General features: G+C 42.4%; 1 protein-coding gene across 1 annotated transcript in view; it reads right to left on the bottom strand.

Moving 5' to 3' along the window:
• The window catches only part of WNT3A (Wnt family member 3A), an 85452-nt gene that overhangs the window by 34443 nt on the left and 23556 nt on the right, over nucleotides 1-27453 (bottom strand). Inside the window, exon 2 of the mRNA XM_040549670.1 lies at nucleotides 1974-2215. Coding sequence (XP_040405604.1) covers nucleotides 1974-2215 — 242 coding nt within the window. The remainder of the gene's footprint in view (nucleotides 1-1973; nucleotides 2216-27453) is intronic.

Below are 27453 nucleotides of genomic sequence, written 5' to 3'. Positions count from 1 at the left end.
TCTTCTTTTCTTTCTTTCTTTCTTTCTTTCTTCTTTCTTTCTTTCTTTCTTTCTTTCTATTTCTCTCTTCTCTCTCTCTTTCTCTCTCTCTTTCTCTCTCTCTTTCTCTCTCTCTTTCTCTTTTTCTTTTTCTTTTTTCTCCTTCTCTCTTTCTGGGTAGGAGCTCAAATATGGTTCCTACCCTGGGGGATCTGCTGCACAAGCAATGTGGACTGAGCTGTTTTTTCTCCCCCCTCCTGCTGTAGGTGAAAGCAAAACTGAAGGGTGGTTTGATTCTCCCTCAAGGAACAACATTCTTCAGGTATGAAATCGTCCCAGCCTTCTCTCCCTCTTTGAGCCTGGCTACTGAAAGCCTCCAGTCTCAAGCAGGGACAGACCATTCATGTTGACATGGTTGTGAGATAAGGCTTGTAGGGTCGGGGCCCCTTTGGTCAGCCAGGAGGTGAAGATCTCTTTTCCTCCTGCTGTCATTGCTACAGGAGACACCAAGTATCTAATCCAAGAGCTTCTGTAGTGCGAGGAGATCCACGTGTCCTTGAGGAGATCCAGCCTTGTGACAAAGCAAAGGCATTGATTTATCTGATTCACTTACTCGCTGTGCCCAGTGGATGCTCTTGGGCGAGTTACCTTGGGCAAGTTGCCAATGGGGAAAAATGTTTTGCTGTGCTGGCCTAATTCAAACGCTATAGTCACCCGAGAGTGATGCACCCAGAATAGGTACTTTAATTACATGCCAAACATTGTGATATGACACCTTGATATGGCCGTAAGTGCAGCACACTGCGGCTCTTACAGGCGTAATTGTTTTGGATGATCTCTCCTGATAAACCCGGATGGTGACACCAGCATAAGTGCGGAGCCTCAGCTCCTAGCGGTGGGTAACGGTACCCACCCAGGGCTGAAATCACCTATGCTGGGTGCGTGTGAGATGCCTGTTCTGGCTGGTGGAGGCCCCGCCATGATACAAATCAAGGCTTTGTTTCTCTGCTGGCTGCGCCATGCTCTCTGGCATATTTTTAAAAATCCACGCAGGAGGAAATGCCCGAGCCTCTTCTGAGTCACACAGCAGGGGAAAAAACAATGAAAGCTTGTAAAATCCCCCTCTTTCCTGACAGCGAATCCTGGAAGGGACGTACCCTGAGATGAAGAGCTACATACACTGGATCAGAAGGGTTCCCTGAAACATATCCCAGATGCTCCCTCCTCTCCTTATACAAGATCAAATAGTGCTGCCCGTTATTCCAGAGAAAGTAATTCCAACTGCCAGACTATCAGGAATATATAACTGTTTCCCTTTTGCTAAACCAAAAGAAGAGAGGAAAAGGGAAAAAAAAAAAAAAAGGGAAGGTTTTCCATTTCTTCTTCTGGTGCTCTCCTATTCCTCCGTAGCTCTGCACAGGGGCAACTGGATTTACCATCTCAGCAGGACCCAAATGCAAAGCAAGTCTGCCTCGTGGACAAACCCCTTGGTGCTCAAGGGAAAAGACAGAGCCTGACCCAGCAATTCAGCAAGTTAGGACAAAATATTTCTAATAGTTCCCACTTACATCAGCTGGAGCTTATATCAGGGGGAGCTGGGTCAGAATTAGCTGCCTGAATTACCGCAGTGTCTTAATTTGCCATGTTCAAAACCAATGAAAGCAGAACCATTAGCAGTAAGATTTCTGCAGGCCTTTGAACTTCATTGTATCCCACTACAGCACCAACACTGAAGGTGTCTGATAAGTCACACCCCTAGGAACCATCCCCAAAGGGACTGCATTCAGACGCTGCCATGCAAAACATCATTTCCCCTCTGCAATCACTCGGAGACATGAGAATGTGGCCATGGGGTCAGAAAAGGACAGGCATTTGGGCATGTGTTTTATGTAGAAATTGATCACCCATAAACAAGTTTGCAGCAAGTTTCTCAAATTTTTGCTGCTACTCCACCATGGACACTGCTGTCACAAAACCCATAGCACCGGGCTCACCTTTATCTAGCACGGGCCCGAAGATGGCTAGGCTGTCATTGACAGTTGTGCAGTTCCACCTCCTCCCTCGAAATTGGTGCTGGCACTCCTGGATCCCAATCTTCACCCCTTCTGCTACGCTGGGCATGATCTCCACATAGTTCCGACAGAAGCGTAGCTGCTTGGGGACCAGTCCTGGGATGCTCCCGCAGAGGATGGGCTGAGTCCCCAGGGAGGAATACTGGTGACCAATTGCCAAGGACCCTGGAAAAAGCACAAGGAAAAAGAGATGCTGTCAGGCTGGCTTTCACCTTTTTACCTGAATCCAAGAATGGGAAGAGAAAACCAACATTTTTCAGTTCCTCTGTGCGTTTCCCCTCTCCAGAAGACATCCTTTCCACTGTCTTCTCTCCAAAACAACGTAATCTCTCTGCTGAGGTTCTCTACAGGTCCAACAGGGCAAGAAACTCTACCTTTAATATCTTCTTTCCCATTCCTTCATCCTCTCAAAGTTATCATTGAGCTTCTTCCCAAAGATTTCTCATTCTCATACAGTTAATTTCTTTTGCAACCAGCAGATCAAACCATATTTCTTTCTTTGAGAGCCACATGTACATGTACAACAGCAGGTGGGTTTTACAGGAAATTTGGGCAGCTGCAGAAGCCCAGGGATTAGAGAGTCAAAAGCACTTTCAGAGCTATGCAAGGTAATAACACAAACTGTAGAAGATACCACGCTCCAAGTCTTTGGAAGGGAAACACGAAAATTGATGATCGCACAGTTCATCAGTGTGCCCTGTACGTTTGAACTTTATCAGGTAGCTTGTGTGCACTGAAAATGAATGTAAATATTTGAGCAGATTGGACCATGAAAACTTTAAAAACCTGACCCTGAGCTAAGTGCTACATAAACTCACTACACCATGACACTTTCATAAGGAGCTAAATTTCCTGTGCTGTAGGGAAATGGGAATGGAAATGTAGACCCAATGGAATGAAGGTAAGCTGAGAAAAAAACACTCCCATGGCTTAATAAGGGTCCAATATCAATGTTATTCCCCCCTGTGAAAAAAGGGGCTCATGTCAGTAGAGACATTCATGCAAGTGTGCGTGCAAGTTTGGTGCCATGGTTGGCATATTGGTAACCTCCCTAAAAATATGGTCTGGGAAAGATTTTGTACTCCTTAGTAAAGCATTTCCAGTAACACCTGCTTCATTTGGGCATGTGTTTTGCAAAGCTTTATGCTGGGGCTTTCTAATCGGTTTGAAGTGTTTAACAAATAAATTATTAAAATAACTGCCAGTGTCCTTCTGGATATTAGTTTAGCAGATTTTCACTTTACTTTCACACCGATTTTAATCTGGGAAACTTCGAAAGCAGGGTTGTATTTTCACAAAACAATGCCAGCTTTGCTGTACTGACACAAGGATATGGAGATCCTACTTTGACCATCAGTCTGTGAATTGTTTTGGTTAAAATGTGGAGATTAAAATGAAAATTGAAAACAACAACCACAACAACAGCTTGAGTGCAGCTTCTGTGCTGAGCCAAATGGAAGCCTGCTGAAAGGAGTGTCCATGAACCATTTTGTTGGTTGAAGCCTTCGAGACAAACAAGTCAGCTATGCAGAGAGATCAGCAGATATGTAGCTAATTAGATAGATTTTTAAAGTGTTTTTACTGGTGCTTCTAATAATAACCTTGATTACTAAAAGTGAAGGGATTTTTACAGTATAATTTCCTTTTCTTCTAATTAAATCTCTTGATTGACTTTTCTGCTTGGAATTAATGACAAACAGAAACCTGCCTGGGCAGTGTGTATTTCTGTTTACATTCATTTTTGCTACGTGGTTTTCATTTGGGAACAGCCTGGTGTGTTTGTATTATCAACAGGCAGACAGGGAATATGTCTCCACTCTCTGTTGCTCTAAATAAAATAAATAAAATAAAATAAAATAAAATAAAATATTACAAAAATATTTCATTTTGGGGGTTCACAAGAAAATTAGCTTGACATTATTGCTTTTCCAGACTTGGATAAAAATTGTTTGACATTGTCTGTCCTTTATATGGGAGAAGAGTATTTGCAGTCAGTAAGATGCCATCCTGGTGGGTACCCAGTCAAGAGAAGATAGAGGTGAAAAGGAGGTGGACATTTAGATTTTCAGGTACCAAGGCATTTTAGGCTCAACTCAGCAACTTTGCCAAGTGTGAATAGACTATGCTTTAGAAATTTGTCCTTTTCAGGCAGGTGAGATATCCCTCTGTCATGACATTCATTTCTCAATCCAAGATTTCCCTAGGGAAGACTCTGGCACTAAGATAATCAGCCTGGCCAAGATGGAGGCCTCCAAGACATTGCCCAGTAAATTAAATTTAGATGAACAAGATAGGAATTGCCTGAGAAAGTAAAGGGTTTTCAACTGATTTCCTAAATTTAGGTGCCTCTTTCCACCTCAGCTGCATTATTAGCAGAAGATTAATCTCACCTAGCTTTGACAGTTCTTCCTACCCCAGGAAGGGAGTATGAGACAAGTATGAACTGCCATCCAGAAGTGCCTGTCTTTTTCGAGCAAGTTAAAAGGGTAAGGAAAGCAGCTTACATGGACTAGGAATTGTGTTCATCTCACCTACCTTCTTATGTCTCAGCATGGACATCTCCATCTGATCTACACACCCCGGGCTACTTTAGCAATCAGTTAGTGGAGGGAAACTGGCACTTCTAGGGCACTATTCATCTGCCCCATTTTAGATGTCTGCTTAGGATGAGGTGAATCATGGCCTTGCCAACACATTGACTGTGTTGACTAGGCTATCAAGACACCCTGGGTGACTGGCTGAGTGGGATATGTCTGCACTGTAAGAGTCTCCAGATGCATCATGATAGCTAACATATGGGATGGCTAAGTTCCTTGAAAAAGTCCAGCCCAGGAAAGCTAAGAGCTGCGTTGAAGTCCATGCAAAGAGCTAAGCTGTAGGACGAAGACATGTTCCTGCAGGAGTGCTCAAGAGCAGACCAAGGAAAGGACCGAGCTAACTAGTTTTCCCTATCTTTGTGGCTTGATGGGGATTTTCTTGAGCTTTTGATTAATTCAGGGAACAACTAGTGGCCAAAAAACACCAGTGAAGTGGAGCCCATGCCAGGTGTTTTCACTTTGACTTTGCTGTGTACATTTTCATTTCACTGTTAAGCTACATATGAAACACTGGATCATAGTTCCTGGACTAAAGACACCTTCTAAAACATTGTTTCAGGCTTCATAGGATTTGATTGGTGTGTTCCCTCTGTAGTCTTGTTGAGCATATGGAGTTTTAGGGTGCTACATCTCCAAATCAAACCCCATTCAGTCCCCAAACATCTGTGAGATGAAGTATTTCCAGAAGCTAAATTTAGACACTTTAAACTCAAAAGATACATGCTCCTTATCTCTATAAACACTGGGGAGAAACAAATGTTTTCACTGAAGCTTCCAGCCTCCAGAGAAGAGCATAAGCTTAGTTGCTCTGATTCATCTTCGAGAGAGTAATTCCTCCACTGACTATGGAGAGTCTAGGATGGCTGCTTCCAGTGCCTAAGGTTAACTTTGGTTAAAATATCTATAAAGCTTGTTCCCACATCAACCAAAGTCACCAATAACCTTCCCAAAGCTTTTGTAAGTGCCTCATTCAGTTCCTAACAAAGACAATATATCCACTGAGATAGAATCAACCTGTTGTTGGCTCCATACGTCATGTTGTGAAGCCAGGAGGACATTCTTCAGCTATTTCAACAAGACCTGGATGAAACGTTAGGTTCCCATTTAAACTTAAATTTATGTGAACATCCAAACTCATTCCTCTCTCTACATTTTTGGGAAGTTACTGCAGTGGTACGGTGAAAACAGCAGTTATAGGAAGAGGAGTTTATAGGTTGGTGCCCTCAACTATTCGTTTCCATTGCTGGGAAGATCATCTAAGATTAAAAAAAATAAAAACATGTAGAAATACTTTTAATTGCTTTTCACACTGCTCCCTTCTCAATACAGTAGGGAAACAGTCACACCTTGCTTTGATCTGTGTTACAGTCTGGAAAGTTTAATCTGCAAAAGACAATCTCCAGCAAGAGTCTTGTTCTCAAGGCGTCATCAGGCACTGAGACAGTGAAATGTAAATTTGGCATTTCATGGAGGAGTGTGTAGTCACTTCATTTCCAGCTGAAGATACAGGGTGGAATCTCAACATCCCTCCGTGTGCAGTGTCTCTGCACAGCTAAGTACAGTCCTCGTCCTAGCTCACTTGCAGACTCTGGAGTATGATAACATCAATCGGAGCACCCTCTTTTGGTCTCTACTTTGCTACCAGCATCCAGATGTAAACACTTTCTCCCTCTCTATGGTCAGTTCTTTGTTAGGAGAGCTACATTCTTTCAGCTTCCTGTCATTTTTATTGATCATGAGATATGAACCTTATGAACTTTCCACTCCACCCACCCCAAACAAAGAAACAAACAAAAAATCCACCACCACCACCAAAACAAACAAACAAACAACAACAACAACAACAACAACAAAAAACACAACCAAAACCTTTAGAAAAGACTGGGAAAGCCTATGAAGATCAGAATCTCATTTCAGTGTTACTCAACATTCTGGTAGCTCCCATTGTTGATTCTTCTCATTGTTTCCAATGATCAAATCTGTCTTTTGCATTTTCCACTCTCCTGCAATTTGCTTCTGAACTGTTTTCCACGTGGTGGTTATTTTGAAAATGCCATGTCAAGAAATGGGCCAAGTGGTGAATATTGTGGTCTAACCAGTTATCATCCAATTTCTTAAGCACCAACACTTTCTGAATGCATTGACACTGACCTGTTTTTTTTATTACTGAAGAATTCATGAAGCACCCAGTTTTAGAAAAAAGCTCATCCCCAGAACAGGACCTGCTTAAGTTTGACCCAAGGGAAAGGGTCAGAGACATTTTTTTTTTCAAACCAATTTGCTTTCTCTTGCCATTAGCTCAGGAGGAGCCATGAAAACACTATTCTGTATGTCCACAGCCAAAGTTCTTCGCTTATCTTTAAGCCTTGCATGCCCTGAAGTGTTTAATTCAACCTTCAGTGAGCATTTTTCTTTGCCAACACACCTAGAGAGCTCTTCATTTCCCTTATCTCAATCTATCTGCTCCTTCAGCAGAGCGGCTGTAGATAAGTACCCAGGCACCTTCTTAATAAATTACATGTACCCTCCCTCTTGGAATGGACACCCCAGCCAGTTTATGAGGAAGAAATATGCAGGAAATATATTCTCATAGGTTCTTCAGGAAAGAGGAGAAGGCTTCAGTTCTGGATGACCTTGCTGTACAGCACCACTTTACCGAGTTTTCAGGGTCACTACCTTCTCAGTATTGGCTGTCAAAAGTCCTCGAAACATCAGTTGCAGCATGTAGAGGCACGTACATCTACTTGCCTCTTCCTGAATTCTGTTATTCTTGAATTCTATAGGAGCTCTGTTTTGCTATTCACATTGGAGAGGCCTTTTGCTGGCTCCAAGTGCTGCTGAGAGCTTCCTTAGTGGAGGTCCTTCTGGGGTTCCCGTCATAGGTAAAATAACTGTGCTTATTAATGCTGTACAGCAAGAGTGTAATGTCTGTGCAGTGACCCAACATAAGATCCAGAGAGCACTTAACTACCCCTGAATACTGAGAACTGAACACCAGCAATGACACTGCTCCTTTTGTCTTACACAGATCCCAGGTGGCAGCCAGTCCTGGTGCAGAAATTATGTAAAAAATGTCCATCGCCTTATACTAGCAGGGATTTATGTTCACTTGCAGATGCCCTAGGTTTTCTTCCACCCTGCTCCCTTTGCATGGGCTCTCCTAACAGCAGGAGGTCATGCCTCCTCCAAATCCTTTCTCATAATCCATTCAGATTTCCAGAGATTCACCTCAGCCTCTTTTCCTTTCTCCCTCATTTTTGCTAACATCCCATGGCACCACATCTAATGATTTGGAGGTGAATCTCAGCCACACCGGGAAGAAGGGGACAGATTGTACAAAGCTTTCTATTCAAAACGATGAACTTTTGCAATGCACTCAGCATCATGAGGCTAAAAGATTGAAATGAAGAAGGTGGTGGGAGAGATATTCATAGGTCCTGTTAAGCTATAAGGAAAACCCAGCACGTTGTCTCACATCTGGTACTAAGCAAGAAGGGCTCACAGAAAATCTGCTTGCAGGTGGTGGGCGGGCACAGCCCTTACTCCATCCTACAGCATCAGAATTAGGCCCACAGTGGTGTCCTAGCCATAATCCCCCGCATGTTGCTAAGGCTGAGAAACACGAACTTAATGCATCTGAATATGCCTTCAAGCATTTTTGAGGACTGAGATACTAGGAAGCTGTGAAGTTTCCAAAAAATACTGCCAATGAAAGGCCAATGGCACCCAAATATTCAAGAGAGTCATGGGGTAGGATCTGTAAGTCAGCCTTGACTCAGATCTCACAAACCCAGGATGCCACACAGGGCTGGCAAGCATGACAGAAGAGCTCTAGTGCCCTCCAATATGCATGGCTGGAAGCTGGGTTGGATACACCAGAGCATCTCAACCAGAGACAGGGACCAGGTGTAGGAGGTGTAGCTGAGCCTACTATGTCTTTTTTTCCACTCCTAATGCATACACCAATTCCTGCAAAACACTTCTGGAGATGTGAGTCACCAACTCAAAGGTCAGGTGCGTGTACAAACAGAAAAAATTAAGAGATCTGCTTAAAAATTAAGATATTTTCACACTAAGCCATCAATATTCTAGTTTTCTAAGAAAATGAAAATGAAGCCTGGAGAAATTTTATAGGAAAGCAAGGAAGGGAGGATGCCAAACCTCATCATTTTAAATGGGAAAAGAAATAATTCTGCTAGCTAATTTCCATCCTGGATGGATTTCCCTCCTGGATGGACTTTCTTCTAGGCAAGAAAACAGTTCTGGACCCAAGCAATTAAAAATGTGAATTATAATGAAAATTTTAATTTTCTTTATTTTAAAATGTTTGGTTAAAATTTTCAAATTTGAAAACGACCTTGACATAGATGAATAAAGAAATTTATGAATGTCTGCAACATTGATTTCAGTGGTGTCTTCACCTTCTGGTCTCTGAGCACCTTTATGTTGACAGAGTATTCCTAAGAGGTCCACAGAAAGATCTAGGAAACCTAAGCCAGTTGTCAGACAGCTAAAATTCACTGTGCAGGTGTCTATCCTTCCATATTTTTATTTTTTATTTTTTTCCAGTCTGGAAAGAAAAAGACTGAAAACTACTGGATTAACTGTTCTTTTCACTTCCGTTGTTACTATATCTCTTCTTTCATCCTAAAGTAGAGCACAAGAGCTATATTTATTTTATTTTATTTTTTTTCCAGTTCTAGCCCTGAAAGTATGTACATAATTGTACAGCTGGGTCTGATCCTGCAAACACGCAGGCATGGAGGTAACTTTTCTCCCATGAATAATTCTCTCACCCTTACCCTGCATTAATAATAATGATGGTGATGATGATGCAGCATTGTATTTCTCTCGCACCTTTCATCAGAGGATCTCGAAGCGTGGGACTCATCTCACCCGACTTTGACCATTTAAAAGTTAGGCATCTCGGCCAAGTTAGCTGTCTACTAGAGTCCATAGAGCGAGATCAGCACCTCCAGAGGGCAATTCAGCCCATCCTAAGATAGGTACCTCAGATAGGTGGGCTGAATCACTGGAGATGCCTAGGAGGCAGGACTGGCTGTGGAAAAGCTTGGGTGATGAGCGTAAACTAGACACCTTGTTTTTAGCAAGCTAAAGTTAGAGACCAGGAATCTCGCCCATTTTTGCTGAACCTCAGAAATGCCTGGAAGGCTGTTAAGAGGACACCAAGTCTTTGCTGAGTGATAGATGGCAGCTATCTCTAATGTGGAGCACAACAACTTATTTATAATGTGCAGCAACAGTTTGGGTCTGGAACTGGAAAATAGCAGACTCAATGGCAACTTCAGGTGGATACTAAGAAAGCTGCGTGTAATTATCTGAGTTGAGGTTTGGCCAGGACAGTAAATTCCCACAGGAACTAAGGCACACCACAACACTCAGCACCTTCCACTCTGAGTGCAAGAGATATTTCTTTGACTTTGTCTTCCCTTAGGATCTAGAGAATAGAAGAGAACAGGAGAGAATACGAGTATTAACAACCCAGTTCCTTGCAAAAAGTCTCAGGAACTCTTTAATTACCCTAGGCAATTAACTCCTCTGTTGTACATGTCATCTGAAAAACAACCCATCCAGAAGAATAATGGCCCCTCAAACCATGTTTTCAGGCCTGGCTCCAGGACATGGGGACCCTGATATTGGTTCCACAACACATCCCACATTTGGGGCTCCTCCCTGGAGGTCTCCCTGTTGAGATCTACCTCTACCCAGCTCCATTTATCTCAAAAGATTTGCCAGGATTGCAGTGCAGGGTATTAGAAATGTATAAGCCTTAACATTTTAATCTGCCACCTACACTGCAGTTTATGAGAGCTGTAAATCTCGTGGTTACAATGAACTCATCTAATGATATTGCTGATGGATAAATTTACCTGGGATGAGGAACAACAGTTACTTGCAAATGAAAGAAGAGTAATTTAAAGTTTCATGTAAACACCTTTGCTGCCTTACTTCTAGACTTCTCCCAGCCTAAACCCTATCAGGGTTTCATGACAAATGGAAAGTATGTATGCGTGTCTGTTTGCGATGCAATGACTGGCTGGCCTGAAACAGAACCTGCCTCTTTCTACCCAGTGTAACACTGATATATCCTGGGCACTGGGATAAAGTTTTACATGAAAAAAAGACCAGATTTTCTGGGTCAGGTGTGCTAAATTAGAGTAATGGAGGGAAGAGAGAAGGCAACATATTAGGCAAATACTTGAAAAATGCCTACAGTATTTAAGGAAATTTAGACTCCTACTATGAATTTCAGTAGTAATTAGGAGTGTGGCTAGTCATCCCTCCGAGTTCCCCCCCTCCCCCAAAGCATCCTAACTTGAACCTTTTTAAATGATCAGCAATATAAATTATATGTTGTGGTTTCAAACCTCTCATTAACGCTCATCCCCCTGAATTGAGGTCTGTTCTGGGCTATGTCAGTGCTAAATACCTTGGAGGACTGGGCTCAAAGACCTCAGATGCTTGTGAAGATTGGATTTGGACTTCTAAATTGCTTAAGTGCTTAAGTGCTTGGGGGAATTTTATCCTGAAACTCCTTAGTGATGAAGCCAATTTTGAAATGAGAACCGTGGACGGAAAGCTCTGTCATTCTGGTGTTTAGGTAACCCTATATGAACAACACAATTTTTGCTGTCCTATCCACTTTTCTAATACACCGAGTTACTTTTATTTCTCACCCTTTCCTCCAAGGATGCCTTTTGAATATGCATTTGGCCACGCTGAACACACACGCACTTACCCTCACCCAGTTGTGCGCGCGCACACACGCGCACGTCTGCGAGTTCCTTCTTTGGGTTTAACTGAGTCATCAGGCTCACCAAATGTGTGAACTCACGCTATAATGTTCTCCCAGAAAAATAACAAATTGATTTCATTTTTACAGGCTACAGCATGCTATATAATTGGAGACACTGCCTTGTCAACTCAGACCGGTCTGACCTGACCAGAGACATTGCTTACAGCTGTTTACGGAGCCATAAAGTTTCCTCCTCTTTGTTTTTCCTTCCTTTTGCACTCTCTCTCTCTCTCTCTCTCTTTTTTTTTTTTTTTTTTCTTTTCCCTTCTCCCTCTAATGAATCCTACAACTACTTTTTGTTCTGGTCATAAAATACTGCTAAGGGAAATGCCAGGAAGCCTTGATTTAGAAAAGCACTTTAGTCTGTGCTTCAAGTTAACACTGTAATCAATGGGATTTAAGCATATATTTAAAACTGAGCATGTGTTTAAGCACTTTTACTGTACCAAGGCATACAGTAAGGGACTTTCTGTTACACCTGAGTGTGCTTTTTTTTTTTTTTTTAATTATCGATAATAAATTAGAGGTTTTGATGAGCAATTTCAGGGACTGCTTCCTTTTTAGACCCACAGAACAGCCCCAGTTGCATCAGGAATTTTGACACTTCTTATAGTCACTTCTAGTCACTGTGTCCAAGTTCTGAGGAAGAGCAGAAGACTGGCTCTCCTGGACTAGTTTACCTACTCTGCTGAAACTGCCAGTTAGAACTGGGTGCTTTTTTTTTTCTTTTTTTCTTTTTTTTTTCGTTTTTTTTTTTTTTCTTTTAATGAATCCATTTCCCAATAAAAACATATGTACTTAAAATACAACCCTGAAATCTTCTGAGCACATCTATGTAGTTTGCCACATTTGGTAAGCGCTCAGGAAGTTACATTTTCCCGATCTTCTCTAAAAACATTTTTATAGGGTTTTGTTTGCATACAATTGTACTTCGTGTAAAAAGCTCTTATGTTTCTTTTAAAATACTCAAAAACTTAAAACTAAATTAAATATTTTGATTTCTGTTGGAAAAGATATAGATGCTAGTCTTGTTGTACTAACCATCAAAATTCCATACGACTACTTCACAATAAATTTTGTTGTGCTTCCTTTCTCTTCCTTATCATCTGTTCATGATGGACTCATCACAGAATCTGTTCCTCCCTTGGTCTAAAATGTCACAAGACTCATTTCATTCAATACTTCTAACAATGACAAGCTCAACAATTGATCAATACTGAAATCAGCAGTTCCAAGGTCACAACATAGGTGTGAGTGCACTTTACACCCTCTTTGAGGGCCATTTCTGTACACAGGATAGAATTAGGACTAAGGAGAATACTGATCTGGATCTTGGTCCAAACATACATGGGAAAGGGCCATGAGAGCTGGACACTTCTTTCCTCAGAAAAATACATTGCAGCTTTCCAGGTCTGTATTTGTCTTTTTAGGACAAAATGGAAAGCACCAGAAAGCAGAGACCTGAATTTTCCTTAACTCTGTATTCAGAAGGCTGCAGCAAAAGACAATCCATTGTTAGATAACAGAGAATCTACACCATGAAGGCCATGACAAGCACCCCAATCTAAGGGAAGGTCAACCCTGGTTTAGAGCTCAACTCGACTCTTGCAAGACTCCAGAATTTCTAGCCATGAGACATAGCCTCTGATTATTTATTATTATTTTTTATTTTTTTTGCAAAGAAACTATTTTGCATTGGAAAAAATCCTCATGGCTCTTTGACATGTTTCAGCTAGATCTCAGTAAAATTAGGGAGGCACAGACTGATGAGTCGCTCAAAGGTACAGGAAAAATGCCAGTGTATGTCCTGGCGTTTGTATATACTTTGAGAGAGAAAAATTCTCTCTCAAAGATCTTCTCTGGCAACAGAAAGAATAGCAAGAGTAATAAAACCTCATGCAGAGAAAGAAGAGAAGGATTTTGTTCACTTTGCAGAATTGACTTCTACCACTGCTTGTGGATGAAACTTGTCTGCTGAAATGAGTGTACTGGATCTCCTTCATTTTCCCAAATTTATTCAGATGTGAATGGAACAGGCATGGACATTTCAGTCATAAGGCATCTTAATTTCCTTGGTCTGCTAAACAAAGCACCCAAACTGTCTATGTTGATGTCAACAGCCCAACATTAAACCATAGTTTTATAATCTTTTCTGAGATGGAAAGCCCTGTGTATATGCAATGTGAATCTAGTCATAAATAGCTTGCTTTTCTTGGCCATCTTCCTCGGACTCTTAAGAAGGAGGCCTCTCTCTCCAAGGGCCTCCAAATCTATCGGTCAAAAAAGGGTGATTTGAATGAAAAGCTCTTCCAATCTGTTGAGTGACTAAGCAACCGACCTGGCCTGGTTCTCTGTAATGCATCTGGGCACAGAGGGCTGAGCTTTCTTCCCAAACTTGCTGGTGTTTGGTGTTCACACACCAGGAGCCACAGTTCAAAGAGCTTCTCCAAGTGACTTGGCAGACACAGTGCCATGATATTACTCAGAAAAACATAACTGTTCTCCATCCTAGTCAATTCCCAGCAGGACTTGTGACTCAGTGCCTGGCTGAAAGAAGGCTGGCAGCGGTCAGGCTGATGAATGAATGGGGAAGAAACTCAGGTGAGAGAGGAAGCGTGTAGGATGGGCAGGATTTAGAGGCGAGAAAGTGGGTAGGGGAGAAACTAACCCAAAATCTCTGACTGGAAGGGTGAAATCAAATGCTGGGTGACAAGCAATGACCATAGCAGTGGGCTCATTTTCCCTGTCTGTTAAAGGGAAAATTCCCCCTCAGTGCTTGGGGTCAGGAGCCTCCTGCAGAAGGACTCTCACAGGGAGGCAGCGGCCAGGTGCACACCTGCAGACCTCTGCACAGCACCACTGCCATAATGATTTCTTTAGGAAAATGGCTGGGGCAATGCAGACAGGCTGCCAGATAGTGATCAACTTGCGGAGGGGCGATCACTATTAGGCAAAGATACCAGCTTTGACATGCAGTGAGGGAAGCAGCCAAGAATTTGAGAAGCAATCCCATCTCTCTACTGCACGTTCCCCTGCCAAGATACCTCCTATGTTACTTTAGAAACCAGAGATGAGCCCTCCTCTTCATAATAATAATAATAAAGCTGCAGGGTCACTCAGCTTAGCAGATGGATTCCTTCCAGCTTGGATTTCTCCTCGTTACCTGCAGAACCGAAGCAGTGATGTTGCTGGGGGATTATGCAATGCGATTAATTAGGTTTCACAGGAGATCTGAACAGTGACAATGGGAAGCTGTGGGAAGGAAGCTACACTGGGGAAAATCAAATCGACCCACGGATCTCATGTTGAACCTGTGGACATTGACCAGGTCTGAGGAGCCTCAGGGACCATAAAGCAGGAGTTCGTTGCTCTCCTCCGTGCAACAGAAGCAGTTCTGTCTTGCCAAAGAGCTTCAGGAGCAACGAACAAGACTGCTCATTCCTCCAGGTTCTGGCGGTCCCACGCTCATGGAGCAGAGCCTAAAAATCAGATGGTGCCTTCTGTAGAAGGGACAGAGACAGAAAGTGTGCAGGAATATTTCCTTCCATTTCTTTTCCGTTAGCACTGAATTGAAAGTTGAAGCTCTGGATGAGATTGTGCCCAAATCCTCAAAAGTCTAAATCCCCTAAAGCTTTCTGTGTGCATTTGCAATTTTCTTCTGTGATGCACAGAACACTAAACCTGCACCATGGTTGTTTTTTTTTCCTTCCCATTGGAACAATCTTACACCTGAATTTTTTTCCTAGGAGAGGTTAAGTTAAAATATCTATTTCTTTAAGGTTTTATGTTTAACTTTTAAAACATTAAATGTTTTGTTGCAGTACAAGTAGCTTATTCTTTGCATTTTCTACAGTGCATTTTCAGCTTCTAGCATTATAATTATTTACTGTCATCCTGCATGCATTAGAACATTGAAAAGTAGAAATCTAAAGGAGGTGTTTTGACTGGCCTGAAATATTTAGTTGAACAAATCACTCAGAATTGTAGTAACTCATCTTGGTTAAGAAATAAAGAAATCTCCAACTGTCCATGTTGCTTGGAAAATAAAAAGTTCAGTTTTCAAAGATTTTTACAAGAGTAACATATTAAGTGATACACAGATGTTACAACTATTACCTTAAAAGGCCCTGCACAACTCAGGGTTTTACTATTTGCTATGATGTATTGTGTACTATGCTCAATTAATTAACGGAACTCATTATCACTGAGGGCCAGAGCTTAGCAGGAATAAGAAGGGAGCAGCTATACTACATTATACAGGAATGCCTGGAGATTTGACAGCACAAAGATGCCTGGGTTTTAAGGGTTTCTAAGCACTTCAGCTACAGGACATTAGCCCATTTGTAACTAATTCGTAGGGCAAAGAGAAAAATTTTTTTTTGGAAGGAACAGCCTCTTCCTTTACTGTTGGACTGCAGGGATGAACACAGTAATGGGAGCAAAATCATGAACATAAGCACATAAACATCCTTGATGCCACCATCAGATGTTTCTGCCTTCTGTTCCCTTCCCTTTCTGTACCCACGCAGAGACACACCTATTGACACATCCCTGTCCATGAAGGCATGATTTAAAAATCTCTCTTCTAGTGCACCCAAGCATTGCCAGAAACATTGACTGTTCTCAAGGAGATCTTTCTTACATATATATATATATATATATATTTTTTTTCCTTCTAATATTAATAATGTTTGGAAATCAGAAGCTCAGAACAAGGTGGATCAAATGTCCAAAACCAGGGGAGACACTTCAAGATGTGGGAGGGTCAGCTTGGATGACTGCACATGGACATCTCATGCCCTTCCAGCTACCCATGGGGATCCTACCTGCCTCCCAGGTACCACAGCCTGGTGCCACCAAAGGGCAGGGGTGTTCTTCTGTAGGACATGGATGGTAGCTACCTTGGGCACTGCCAGGAGCCTATGGCAAACCTGAGTGCCTCGATGTGGATCACTGAGCTGCGTGGGGTTCACGTCAGTGCCATGGAGAAGTCTACAGTAGAGGCCTGAACTACCAACCTATGTTTCCCACACATAGAGAAAAGGGCATAATTAGGACACGAGTCATCTGTCCTACTTTGGATGTTTGTTTCAAGCTGAAGTCATGTGCTGGACTCCGCTGGCTGTAAGAGTTGGAGCTTAGACGTGAATTACTGACACTGTGGCTATTTAATGAGGTGAATCCCACCTTGAATTCAGGGTAATGTGGTCAAGTCATTAACAGGGGGTTTGTATTCACCCCCCACCAAACCCTTGGGCTGAGCAAAGACCTGGTTCTGGAGGTGATCCAGAGACTTGCTGAGAGGGGAAGGGGTTTTCCAGTGGGGTAGGAGCCCCCTCTGTGGGAAGTGTAATAAATACAGGAACAGGCACCCAAAGACAGCGATTCCCACTGCAGCCCAAGACAGGACTCTCACTGAGACTTGGAATTTTGAAGGTTCAGGACCATTCCCTTCACTGGTTACCGTGCAAGACAGTCTTCCTGAACCAGTAGAGGGAAACTGGTGAGAGACAATCCCAAAGGTCTAGAATCTCTTCAGAAATTCTTAAAGAAAGAAATAACAAAGCAAACAATCAAAAAAAAAAACAACATAAAAACAAAAACAAACAGGCTCTTTCTCACAAGTTTCACTTCAACAGCCCAGTCATTTTACTGACTCACCAATTTATCTACTTTCCAGGCTAGACCACACATTTGCTCTTCTCTTCTATACCACTGGCCATTGCTTTTCAGGCACCAGATTCACCCCCAGCAAACCCAGGAACTTTTGTACGACTGAGTCACCTCCTTCAGAAGGGTACCCGGTCTTGACCCAAAGATATCCAGAGATGGGGAATCTACCATGTCCCCTGGTGATGTGCTCCAGTGGCTAACCACCTGCCCTGGTAAGAGCTGCTAGTGCTGCTGAAGCCAGTTGCTTGTGGCAGGGGGTGGCAATTATGGACTGCGGTGTAGATGCTTGTGGAAGAGGAATATGTCTATCTATACATGGGTTCTGCAGGTGCTAATGTGACTCCTCTGAAATGGGTCAGATGTGTAGTTTGCCTAGAATAGGAGGCAAGAAAGGGAAAGCACTCTGCCTCCCCAACTCTTGTAATTTTTAATATGGGTTTGGTCTGCTTCCTTAAAAATAGTAATTAGAGGTTTCACCCACTCTTTGCAAGAGATACTTATTCCTTCTGCTGAAAATGAGTTTGCAAGCAAGCATGTTGGATCTCTCCTGGAAGTGCTTCTGCTGTGTGGTGAGGGTGATCTCACCAACTAGAGCAGGATTTGGTGGCAGGAAGGGAGGGGAAGATTGCAGGGTTTAAGGTGGCTGGCAGGGCAGGATGGGGGACCTACCTCCCCCCACCCCAATGCTGCTTTCCCCTCAGCTCCCCGCAACGCCAACCTCCTTTTGCTCTCTGAGCAGCAAGCTGCTGCTGCTTCTGGTGTTATTGACACATATTTCAAACAAGCCCGTGCAAGGGACTCGAGACACATTACATTGCACATGGTGCCCCGGGCCACAGATTCGCCTCCTTACACCGACAGCACGTTTTGCTTCATAAAGAATGTGCAGGCCTTCACCTCGAGCTATTTATCTGGTGTGCTCAGAAGAAACAAGGGAGAGGGAGAAAGCCTTACCTGCCCATGTTGGCTGTTAACCCCGTGCTACGTACCCTGCAAGTGGCCAAAGACTGACCTCTCTCTGCATGAAGTCTAGGCCACCCTCTGCTGATGAACCTGGCCGGATGCCTGCAGTCCGTTCCCCTGCTTTCATGCACCTGCATTTAGGTAAAGTGGCTTCCTGCACCTCTTTGTAACTGCACCTAATTGTTCATACAGCCCCTAGTACGCGTTCCATCACAGAGTCACGGAGCAGGACCAGAGCTCCCAGCCTCCCATGACATCCCACATGGGAGGAAGAAGACTATCTGGTGAATAAAGTTGCTGATGCACACCTCTTTCCAGGATCAGGCTAATCTCTCCTTGCTGTTAGCAACAGAATTTTTTTTTTTTTTTTTTTAGTTTCTCTCAATCTTTCCATCATTGTTATTATAATGATAATTATGACTATTATGCCTTGAACTTGAGTCTAAGATTAGGGCTCCCATTGTGCTAAGAGCTTTATGGAGAAATGTCAAGGAGCTGATTCCAGCCATGGAAAGCTTATTGTCTGCATTCAGGCAGGACATGAAGGGGTGAACGAAACAGAGTAAAGAGGCCAGGAATGAGGTAGGATGAGAGGCAGCAGTAAGTAGAAAATGAAGTTAGCAGTTAGCAGAATAGCAGGAGTCAGCACTGGTGTCTTGCCTAAGCAAACCCTGCTCTTTGTCTGTGTCCACACATGTCAAATCTCAACAGGGAGAAGGGGAAAGCTCCCTTGAATTTCCCTGCTGCAGAAATATGGATATTTTGATGTGGCAGTGGGAGAAACTCCAGCAGCTGCAGGCAGGTTTGATGCTGCCATTGCTGTGTGGAGCTGCCTCTTCCCTGCACTGACAGAGCTCTGCTCCAAATATGTCAAATTCCCCCCCAAAAAGTCCCTCCTTGGTGGCAAAATCAGGGTGGAGAGCATTCCACCACAAAGCCCACATTGCTCTTGCCTCGTTGGTGACCTTGGGAAGAGATACCTGCAGTCATGTCCCTTTTGGGGGCTGGAAGGCTGCCAGGGATCTGGGGTAAGGAGTTGCTAACATCGTGGCATACTAATAATTCTTCGCTTCACCCACCTTTTTTCCTGTCTCTTTAGATTAGATTTGAAATGCTGCAGGGCAGGGACTGTCTCTCACTGTATGCGCATAAGGTGCTTAGGACAATGAGCCTTTCGACTTCCTTGGAACTGGCAACTGCTAATGTATTGCAATTAATAAATAATTGCAAAGATCTTGAAAGGTGAGATGTGAAATGACAAAGATGGGATGAGAGGGGCTGGGAGGGGGTCTGAAATTTTTTCAAAGCATATTTTTGGGAAAATTGTAAAAAGTGCACACATATCCTTACTGCATACAGGAAAAAGGAATTAATCCATCTACCTTGGCTGTGAGACATGAGCACTGAACTATGGCTTAGGACAGGAAAGGTAAAAGACAAGTCTGTCCAGGTGGAGTGACATGAAAAGTTTAGGTAAAGCGAAGGTAATTCCCTAAAGTAAACACCTCTGCTCTTACCAAAAAGTGACAGTAGAGGTGAAATCTCATGGGAAGTTTTAAAAACCGTCCATCAGCTCATAGCTTAGGGCCCATGAATCTCAGACTGGCTTCATTTTTACACACACTTAGGAACAATGTGAGAAGAGTGGGAAATTGGGACTATGGCAAATATAAATGAGGACTAAGTAAGGCAGATAAGCGATAAGGGAAGCTCAAGTCATCAGTGAATAATCCACGACTAGCAGTGTTAAGAACATGAGAAAGATCAGTAAGTAATTGTTTAATGTGTTATTAGGGAATATACAAATATATTCACACACGCACACTCATACATAAACATGCACTTATAGTCCCTAATAACGTATTAACCATATATGGATAAACAAGGAGATAAAGAATGGATATTTGTGGACAACTACTGCTAACATTTGTAATAAATCTCAAAGTGATGATGGAATACAAGAGAATGCCAAACAAGTTAGGAATCTACAGTATTGTTAGACAGAAAATGGTAACTGTAAATCTGTTATCTGGCCCAAAAAGGAATGGATGATAAAAGATTGAATCCACAGGGAATGAAAGAATTGTAATAAAAATAATGGTAGAAACCACAGTTATATGGAAAATTAATTTCATGGAATTTTGAGATGTGATTGTTAAACATAAGTGATAAATGTAACTCTGTTGATGTAACACTTTTGTCAGAATATAAAGGATATGAGTGAATAAAGAACTCAAAATGGTAATATGTAGGTTGAATATAGTGCATAATAAATATATGCACAGCTAACAGCTCTCTAGTATCATTCTGCTAGGCAAATATCATCAGGTGGGGCTGTTTCTAACACAAACTCTCTGAGATCATCTCAGTGCTACTTAACTCTCTTACCAATGATCCAAAAAAAACCTCCATAACATCATCACTGAAAAAATCTGTAGTATGCTAAAGCCCTGGGGGAGTAAGAGTGGGATTATATATATGGAGAGGGCAGCAGAACAAAATGAGGGACAGGATGTGCCCACATGAAGCCACTGTTGTGCCTCAAATGCGAAGTCAGGCTTGCAGAAGTGCTATAAACCGTGCTGAGACCCCAAGAGGATTCAGGGATTTGGGTGACTGTCCCCCCTGATGTGAATGCTGAGTACAACAAGCTGGCTAAGAGAGTGGGGACAGAGGAGGAGAGTACAACCTCTGCATACAGCACTGGTGAGGACATTACCAAACTGCCATACCCACAGGTACTGAAAAGCTGGAGAAATCCCAGGACTACCTCATTTTACTTTATGAGGGAACAAGAACTTATTGATCTCATTAAAAAATCTTTCTTGCAGTCTGAAAACACTGAAAAGGATAATTTCTGATGCCAGAAGTCTCTTTAATGTATCAGACAAAGCAGTAATGAGATTCATCTACCCAGAGTAAGAATTTGGCAACCCATGCTGGAGATGCTTAAGCAAGTTTGTGCCAGCAAGATTTGTACCTTATGAAGGCTGATTGTTAACGGGTGTAGTGGATTCTTCATGGCTTTAACCCCCTTTCTCAAGGAGGAAGAGCAAAACACCCTAAACAATCATACAAGCGGGACTGAAATGTGGGATATGTATGCCCAAGTCACACAGGTTGTACTTAGATAATTTACTGCAGTGCCCTGCGTGGACCAAATTTCATTACTATGGGATCTAAGTTTGAGAAAACAATGATGAAGTTTGAAAGAGCAGTGGTGGATTCATACCATCTCCAGTCCAAAGCTGCTACGTCGTTCCTCCCTTTACAGACAATGAAGAAAGTGGACAAAAGATTGAAGCTAGTCACATACAGGAGATGCTTTGAATATTACCTGAGCTTCTTTCTGGAAACTTAGAGATAACTAGCATTTTGACTCGAGTTATTCATTACTTTCTTGTTCTTAATTGCTACAGTATGCACCTATAAGTTCTTCTGAGGTCTAAGAATAGTGGTCTGAATGCAGACTACAGAAATTTTAGAAAATGCCACCCAGAACGTATTCCTAAATGCTGTAGCTCAAGCGCAAGTTACTAGACCTGATGAAGGAGTGACCAGGTGTAACTCAGACATCATGGTCATAATGGTCCTGAAGAGACAGCATCATATACTTTCTTTTCTTGAAGGCTTCCCACCCAAGTAGTGACTCAACCTCCTTATTGTTTTAGGTAAAGAAGTTGACGCGATCAGACCCAAGATGGTCCACGGCTTCAGGCCATAAAGTCCCCTATCACCAAGTGCTATAAAATTCTCTGATCAGAGGAACATTCACCACAAGCTCTCAAAGGGCTGAGCACCAAGATCTGCCTTAGACAATGGGATGTAATGTATCTGCAACCATATAAATAGTTGGATGGATGAGAGGCGGATAAGATCATGGCTTTACAATGCTGCTCCTCCTGCTTTCAACCCATCCCAGCATTGGTTGAAACCAGGATGTGGCAAGCCTTAAAGGGATTTTTATGCCTTGGAATTACTAGCCTTCTTCAGCCTTACAGGAATAAGGATGTTGATTCTCACCAGCAAATTGCTTCCACTCAACACTGACTTTCCTTGCTGATCCTTTTAACACCACCTTTTTGTTAAGAGCACCTAATCACTTATCAGCCAAGGCCATAAACTAAAAACGCTCTTTGGAAACATCTTGGTTGTGGCCCCTTCTTTCCATTGTCCTGTGACATCCTGCCTTTTGCACCCCAGACTCTCCCTGCAGGTGATATTCTACTCAGTTTGGGTCACCGTTGTGAAAGACACCCAATGCTAGCAGCAGCAGCAGAATTGCCCTGCTGCAACTTATATGCTGCTTGCTGTGACAGGACAGAATTGTCTCTTCGGTACCCAGAATTTGGTTGGCGCCAGAGCTCTGGGAACAGACTAAAAGGCGTGGGTTGTTTTTGAATGAATCATGTTTTTAATCATCAAACACTGCCAATCAGAACTGCAGCAGATTTTCCCCAGTTTTTTGTTTTACCTTAAGAGTGATAATTTCAGGCTCCCACCTCTGGATTAATCACAGATAGGAACTTCACAAGCACTGCCTAATGAAGCCTTGCAACCCTCTTGTTTTGGATGAAGAACCTTCAACACCAAAAGATTACATGATTTATGAACCTGTCCGTAATGCAGCTGATATTAGATTTGAGATAGTAATCTTTCCAGAGTGCACATGGACCAATTATATCAGTAACTAACTTTAATTAGGAGGGAAGATGGCATGGACTGGGGACTTGAGTACTGTGGGTTCAATACCTCAGTGCACAAAAGATTCTTTGCGGGACTTGAGGTAAATCAGGCATTTTGGTTTCCCTCAATTTCCCAGCTGTAAAGTGGGAATAATATTACCATACCCATTCATGAAAATAGCCAGGTATTAAAGGAATTAAAGACAAAGCCCATTAACACTTAGACAATGGGTTATTAATGAATGAGGCATATTGCAGTGGTAAACTGAGGCTCACAAAAAGCTTTTGTCAACCACAGAAACATAGCAACATCACTGAATTTATTGTCTTCTGGAAGGGCTGGGAAGATGCCTATCGTGTCTCTACCTATAACCAGCTGTTTAACAGCATGGATGATACAGTATGCAAACCTGACTTCCCACTCAGGTGAACTCATTGTAGTATCTATGAATATGACGTTGGGTGTGGGAGGCTTCATTTCTGTTTCTGCATAGGAATCCCCCTATCTTCTCAAAAAAGTTTTCTCCTTGCAGTCTTCAGAGCAACACCAAATAGTTTTCTGCTGCTCCATTAAAGCCTTCTCTGACCACTGGTGTATTTTTTACTTTCAAGCATTCAACCCACTTGACTAGAGAGGCCAAATGGTGGGAAACTGGAAATTTCTTTCTCTGACTCCTAGGTAAATTAAATTTATTCCTGATTTACCCGACAACCCAGCCAGGCTATGGATCAATGAAACATAGGCAAGTACGTAAAGACAGGATGTCTCAGGTGCTTAAACATGTGGTGAAGTGTCTGGCTGAACAAAAGTTTTCATGGGGATTAGACTTAGTGAAATAAAAATGAGTAACCAACCCCATGCATGATCCAGGTTTTCCTGTTAGGTGCTGTAACATTGGACACTACCCAGAAGAAATTGCTATTGTTTGAAATCAAGACTTTCATAATTTAAAAACACGAGAAATCTCCAAATTTTTTTTTAAATAATGAAAAAAAATGGCTTAAGTGAAATTTCCAATAAATCTATGTTCAGCTCTGCTTTACTAACAGTAATTATTCACTTCACAGATTTAATTCAGAATTTGTTTACTGAAGGTATTGTTTCTTCCTATCAGTTACTACACTGGCAAATATATTTGAGGTTGCTTTAGCAGTCCTAGACTAAAGCAGGCACATCATGTACTTCTATTAGATTTAATAGAAGGTTTAATCCATAGCCTGATCCATGTAGTCCAAAGACAACTGATGTCTAAACTGTAAACTTGTGTCTAAACTGTAACTTGATTTATTTTAAAGCACACATATATAAGGAACCTACTGGGGCAGTCAAGTCAAGAAACTTCATTCTGGGGAATGCTAATCTTGAGGTTGTCTTTTCTGCTGTTTCGTCTCTCTCTCTCTTTTTTTTTTTTTTTTTTTTTTTCATGAAAAGAAACAGCTGAGGAATCATGTGGTCAGACTGTCCCTTGGGAGAAAGGCTGGATTCTGGTGGCCCCAACTATCACATGCACTGCTCCACGAGAAACAAGTCCAGAACAGGCTGTGTTCATCTTACCCAAGGGAGCCAGAAGCTCAGCTCCCAAAGAATTGAAATTCAAAGTTATTTTGCATGTTCCCTTCATTGTATGAGCATCACTTCAATCTGCTTTTAGTGAAAGCAGTATTTCATGGCTAGAGTTGGCTTCAGAGCTTTTCCAGGGTTTTGGACAAAATAAAGCAGGATCTGGTTATTTTTTTGCACACCGAGTCTCATTGCATGGGTTCTGCCCATTGCATGGGTTCTGCCCATTCAACTTCTCTTGGGTACCTACACAGTGCAGACAAGATCAACCTAGTGCTCTATCAAGATTTAGGGATTTGATCAAAGTGAGGAGATAAGAATCACAAAGACCCACTTTATGGCTCTGTTACTGATAAAGTGACAGAGCAGGGACTAATCTAGATGCTAGAATAGTTGATAATAACCTTGGAGCTTCTCAGAGATGTTTAATGGCCCAAGAATCTGGGGAATGCAGGTGCATGGCAGAATTCCTTCCATATGCCTAACACAATCTCTACCTTGGGCTGTGAGAGGAGGCATTAAGTCAGTTAGATTGGATTGATAGGTCAGTACTGAGCAAAAGGATTACTTCAGACCCAAATGATGGGTGTCTGAGGTCTTGTCTCTTGGTGCATCCCAGATCCTGGAATACAACACTGCAAAGGTGTGGAAGAAATGTATATGTGTTGGATAATTCGGCATCTGGGAGACAATCCAAATTCACTAGGCAAATCTGCTTACATGAGCTAGGAACCTGCATGTCACGCCTCAGCCTCGAATCAATCATATTTCAGTAGCTCTGGTAAAATATGCAGTCCCTTCCAGCTGAGACAAGTTCAGCACAGCTCGGCCAATAGGGTGGAGGCTCCATTTTTGACTCACCTAATAGAGTTACTGCCTAAGGACCATGAGGGTCTCCATGCAATGTGCACATGAGCCATGAAGTCCAGCCAATGCTGGGAGAAGGGGTGGGGAGGATCTGTTCTTGTACTTGGCCGCCAGCGGGATGGGAAGTGTGAAATTCTGCTCCTGAGCTTGTCTCAGCTGGAAGGAACTCACTGCAGACATAATTCATCCAGACTCTGTCCTCTGCAGCTTTCTGTATAAATCTCATCCCAAGGCATTTTGGAGCAGTACATAACGTAACATGACAACACTGCTGAAATCCAGTGATCTCTATCAGCACTGAGGGAAGACAGATCCTCAGGTGGTGTCAAACAGGAGCAGCACTCCTGGACTCTCAGAAAATGAGGACTCAGGTCCTTAAAGACATTTAGCACCCAGTCTGTCTCTTAAGATACTTACACTATTACAACTGTGCTGAGAAAACCCTTCCTCGTTCTACCAGCTGCATACCTGTGCATTTACACAGTGGTCTAAGCACTGATGGCAACGCCACAGCTTCCAGGATATTGGAACTTCAGCACAGCCTTGGGAAACCTAAAGATAAGTTTGCAAGTTACATATTCCCTTCATCTGTCTACCTCATTGTCAGTATTTGAATTGTGCTTCTTTGCCCATATATATGCATTCCTTTGACCATTTTAAGTGAGTTGTGAGAAGCCTCTTCTTTAAAGCTAACTCTCTGATTGCATGAGTATGCTGGTTGCCCAGCTTTTCATCAGGGTGCTAAAGAAAGAAGCAACATAGTGCTTAAATGGTGTTGAACCTGAGGGTCTATTTACATCTGCTTTAGATGCAGCCCTTGCACACACAATAAGATGAGGAAGTTGAGAAAATGACCATCTCATACTGAGGGTGAAACACAAAAGAGGAGAGTATCTAGGTCCTACTTTAACAAGGAGCAGGAGATCCCTCCTTCACTTCATATTCACTTATGAAAATATAAAGTAAAGCATTGACCTCAGTATCTCAGAAATTAAAGCCTATTCTCATGTACTCTGTAACTTCCCAAACACCCATCTGCTGTTCAGGTTCATTCTGCCTAACTTAATGTTTGCCATCCAGAGAGCGGATGTCTAGTCTCAACTAATCAGCCGGTTCTTGCTAGATTTGATGGAAGGAAAGGAACTTCCAGGAGGCAATTCAACCTACCATATCTGAGTTATTATAACATAAATCAGAAAAATCCTATTTGTGGAATACAGTTACTTATCAGGTGCATGAATAACACCGCGAAGGCATACTAATCTGCTCACGGCACATTATTGGAATCAGTGGGAAACTATGAGTTTACATAGCTTGTTGTTATTTGGTACACAAAATAAATGATTGGCAGTTGTATCATTTTATATCCAAATAAGTGAATGTCCAAGTCCTCAGGTTGAGTACACAGATTAATGTGTAGGGAGTCCACACAGTCATATCCTGAATTCCAGTTCTTTATCAGCCTCTTCTATGTCTTAGGATATCTGGAAAAGCACCACTAGTTAGTGGAGCTATATTGATATAGCTATTGATACACCAACTGAAGATAAGCCCTCACTGAGTTGCACAAAAAATTGCTTATTTACCCTGGAACCACCCAGCCTCTTCATAAAATGGAGATCTCGTGTGCAACTTCTCCATGGTCTTGCCGTGGTCGATGCTGGCTAAATCACATTTTGATACTTCCACCATTTAAAAAAACTCTACACTCTGACATTCTAGGAAATCAGACAAGTTGCTTTCCCTGATATTTAATTGATATTTCTTTATTTCCTATACCCAGTTATGTCCACTGCTACCCTGTGGAATGATTCCTCATCACTTTCCTTTACTATATACACCTGACAAACGTTTGAGAGCTATTATCATGTCATTATTTGGCCTGGAGTAGTGCTTGCTAATCTTTGCTCATCAGCATCAGTCCTTCCAGCCCTCTGGCTCTTTGAACACCCTCCAGTCTGTCAAGATCTTCCTGGCATGAGCAGAGGATGAAATACAGCAGTCCAGGTGCACGCACTCTGGAGCCATATCACCATATCAACTCAATTCAAGGGCTCAGTGCACTGGATCATGCGGGTTCTTTTTTCCTGTCACCTTGCATTTCACATTTGGGATGAAGGATGCATGTCTGTACATAGCTGATCTATTCACTCGTGTCTGTGTGAAGTTGTGCATGTTGACATGGCAACACTTTTCATAAATGTAGAGGTAGGGGCTCTACCTCCGTCTGTTTACTCAC

Source organism: Cygnus olor, chromosome 2, assembly GCF_009769625.2.
Source record: "Cygnus olor isolate bCygOlo1 chromosome 2, bCygOlo1.pri.v2, whole genome shotgun sequence".
NCBI lineage: Eukaryota > Metazoa > Chordata > Aves > Anseriformes > Anatidae > Cygnus > Cygnus olor.
The sequence above is the reverse complement of the archived record's forward strand: the minus strand, read 5'-3'. Positions and strand labels throughout refer to the sequence as shown.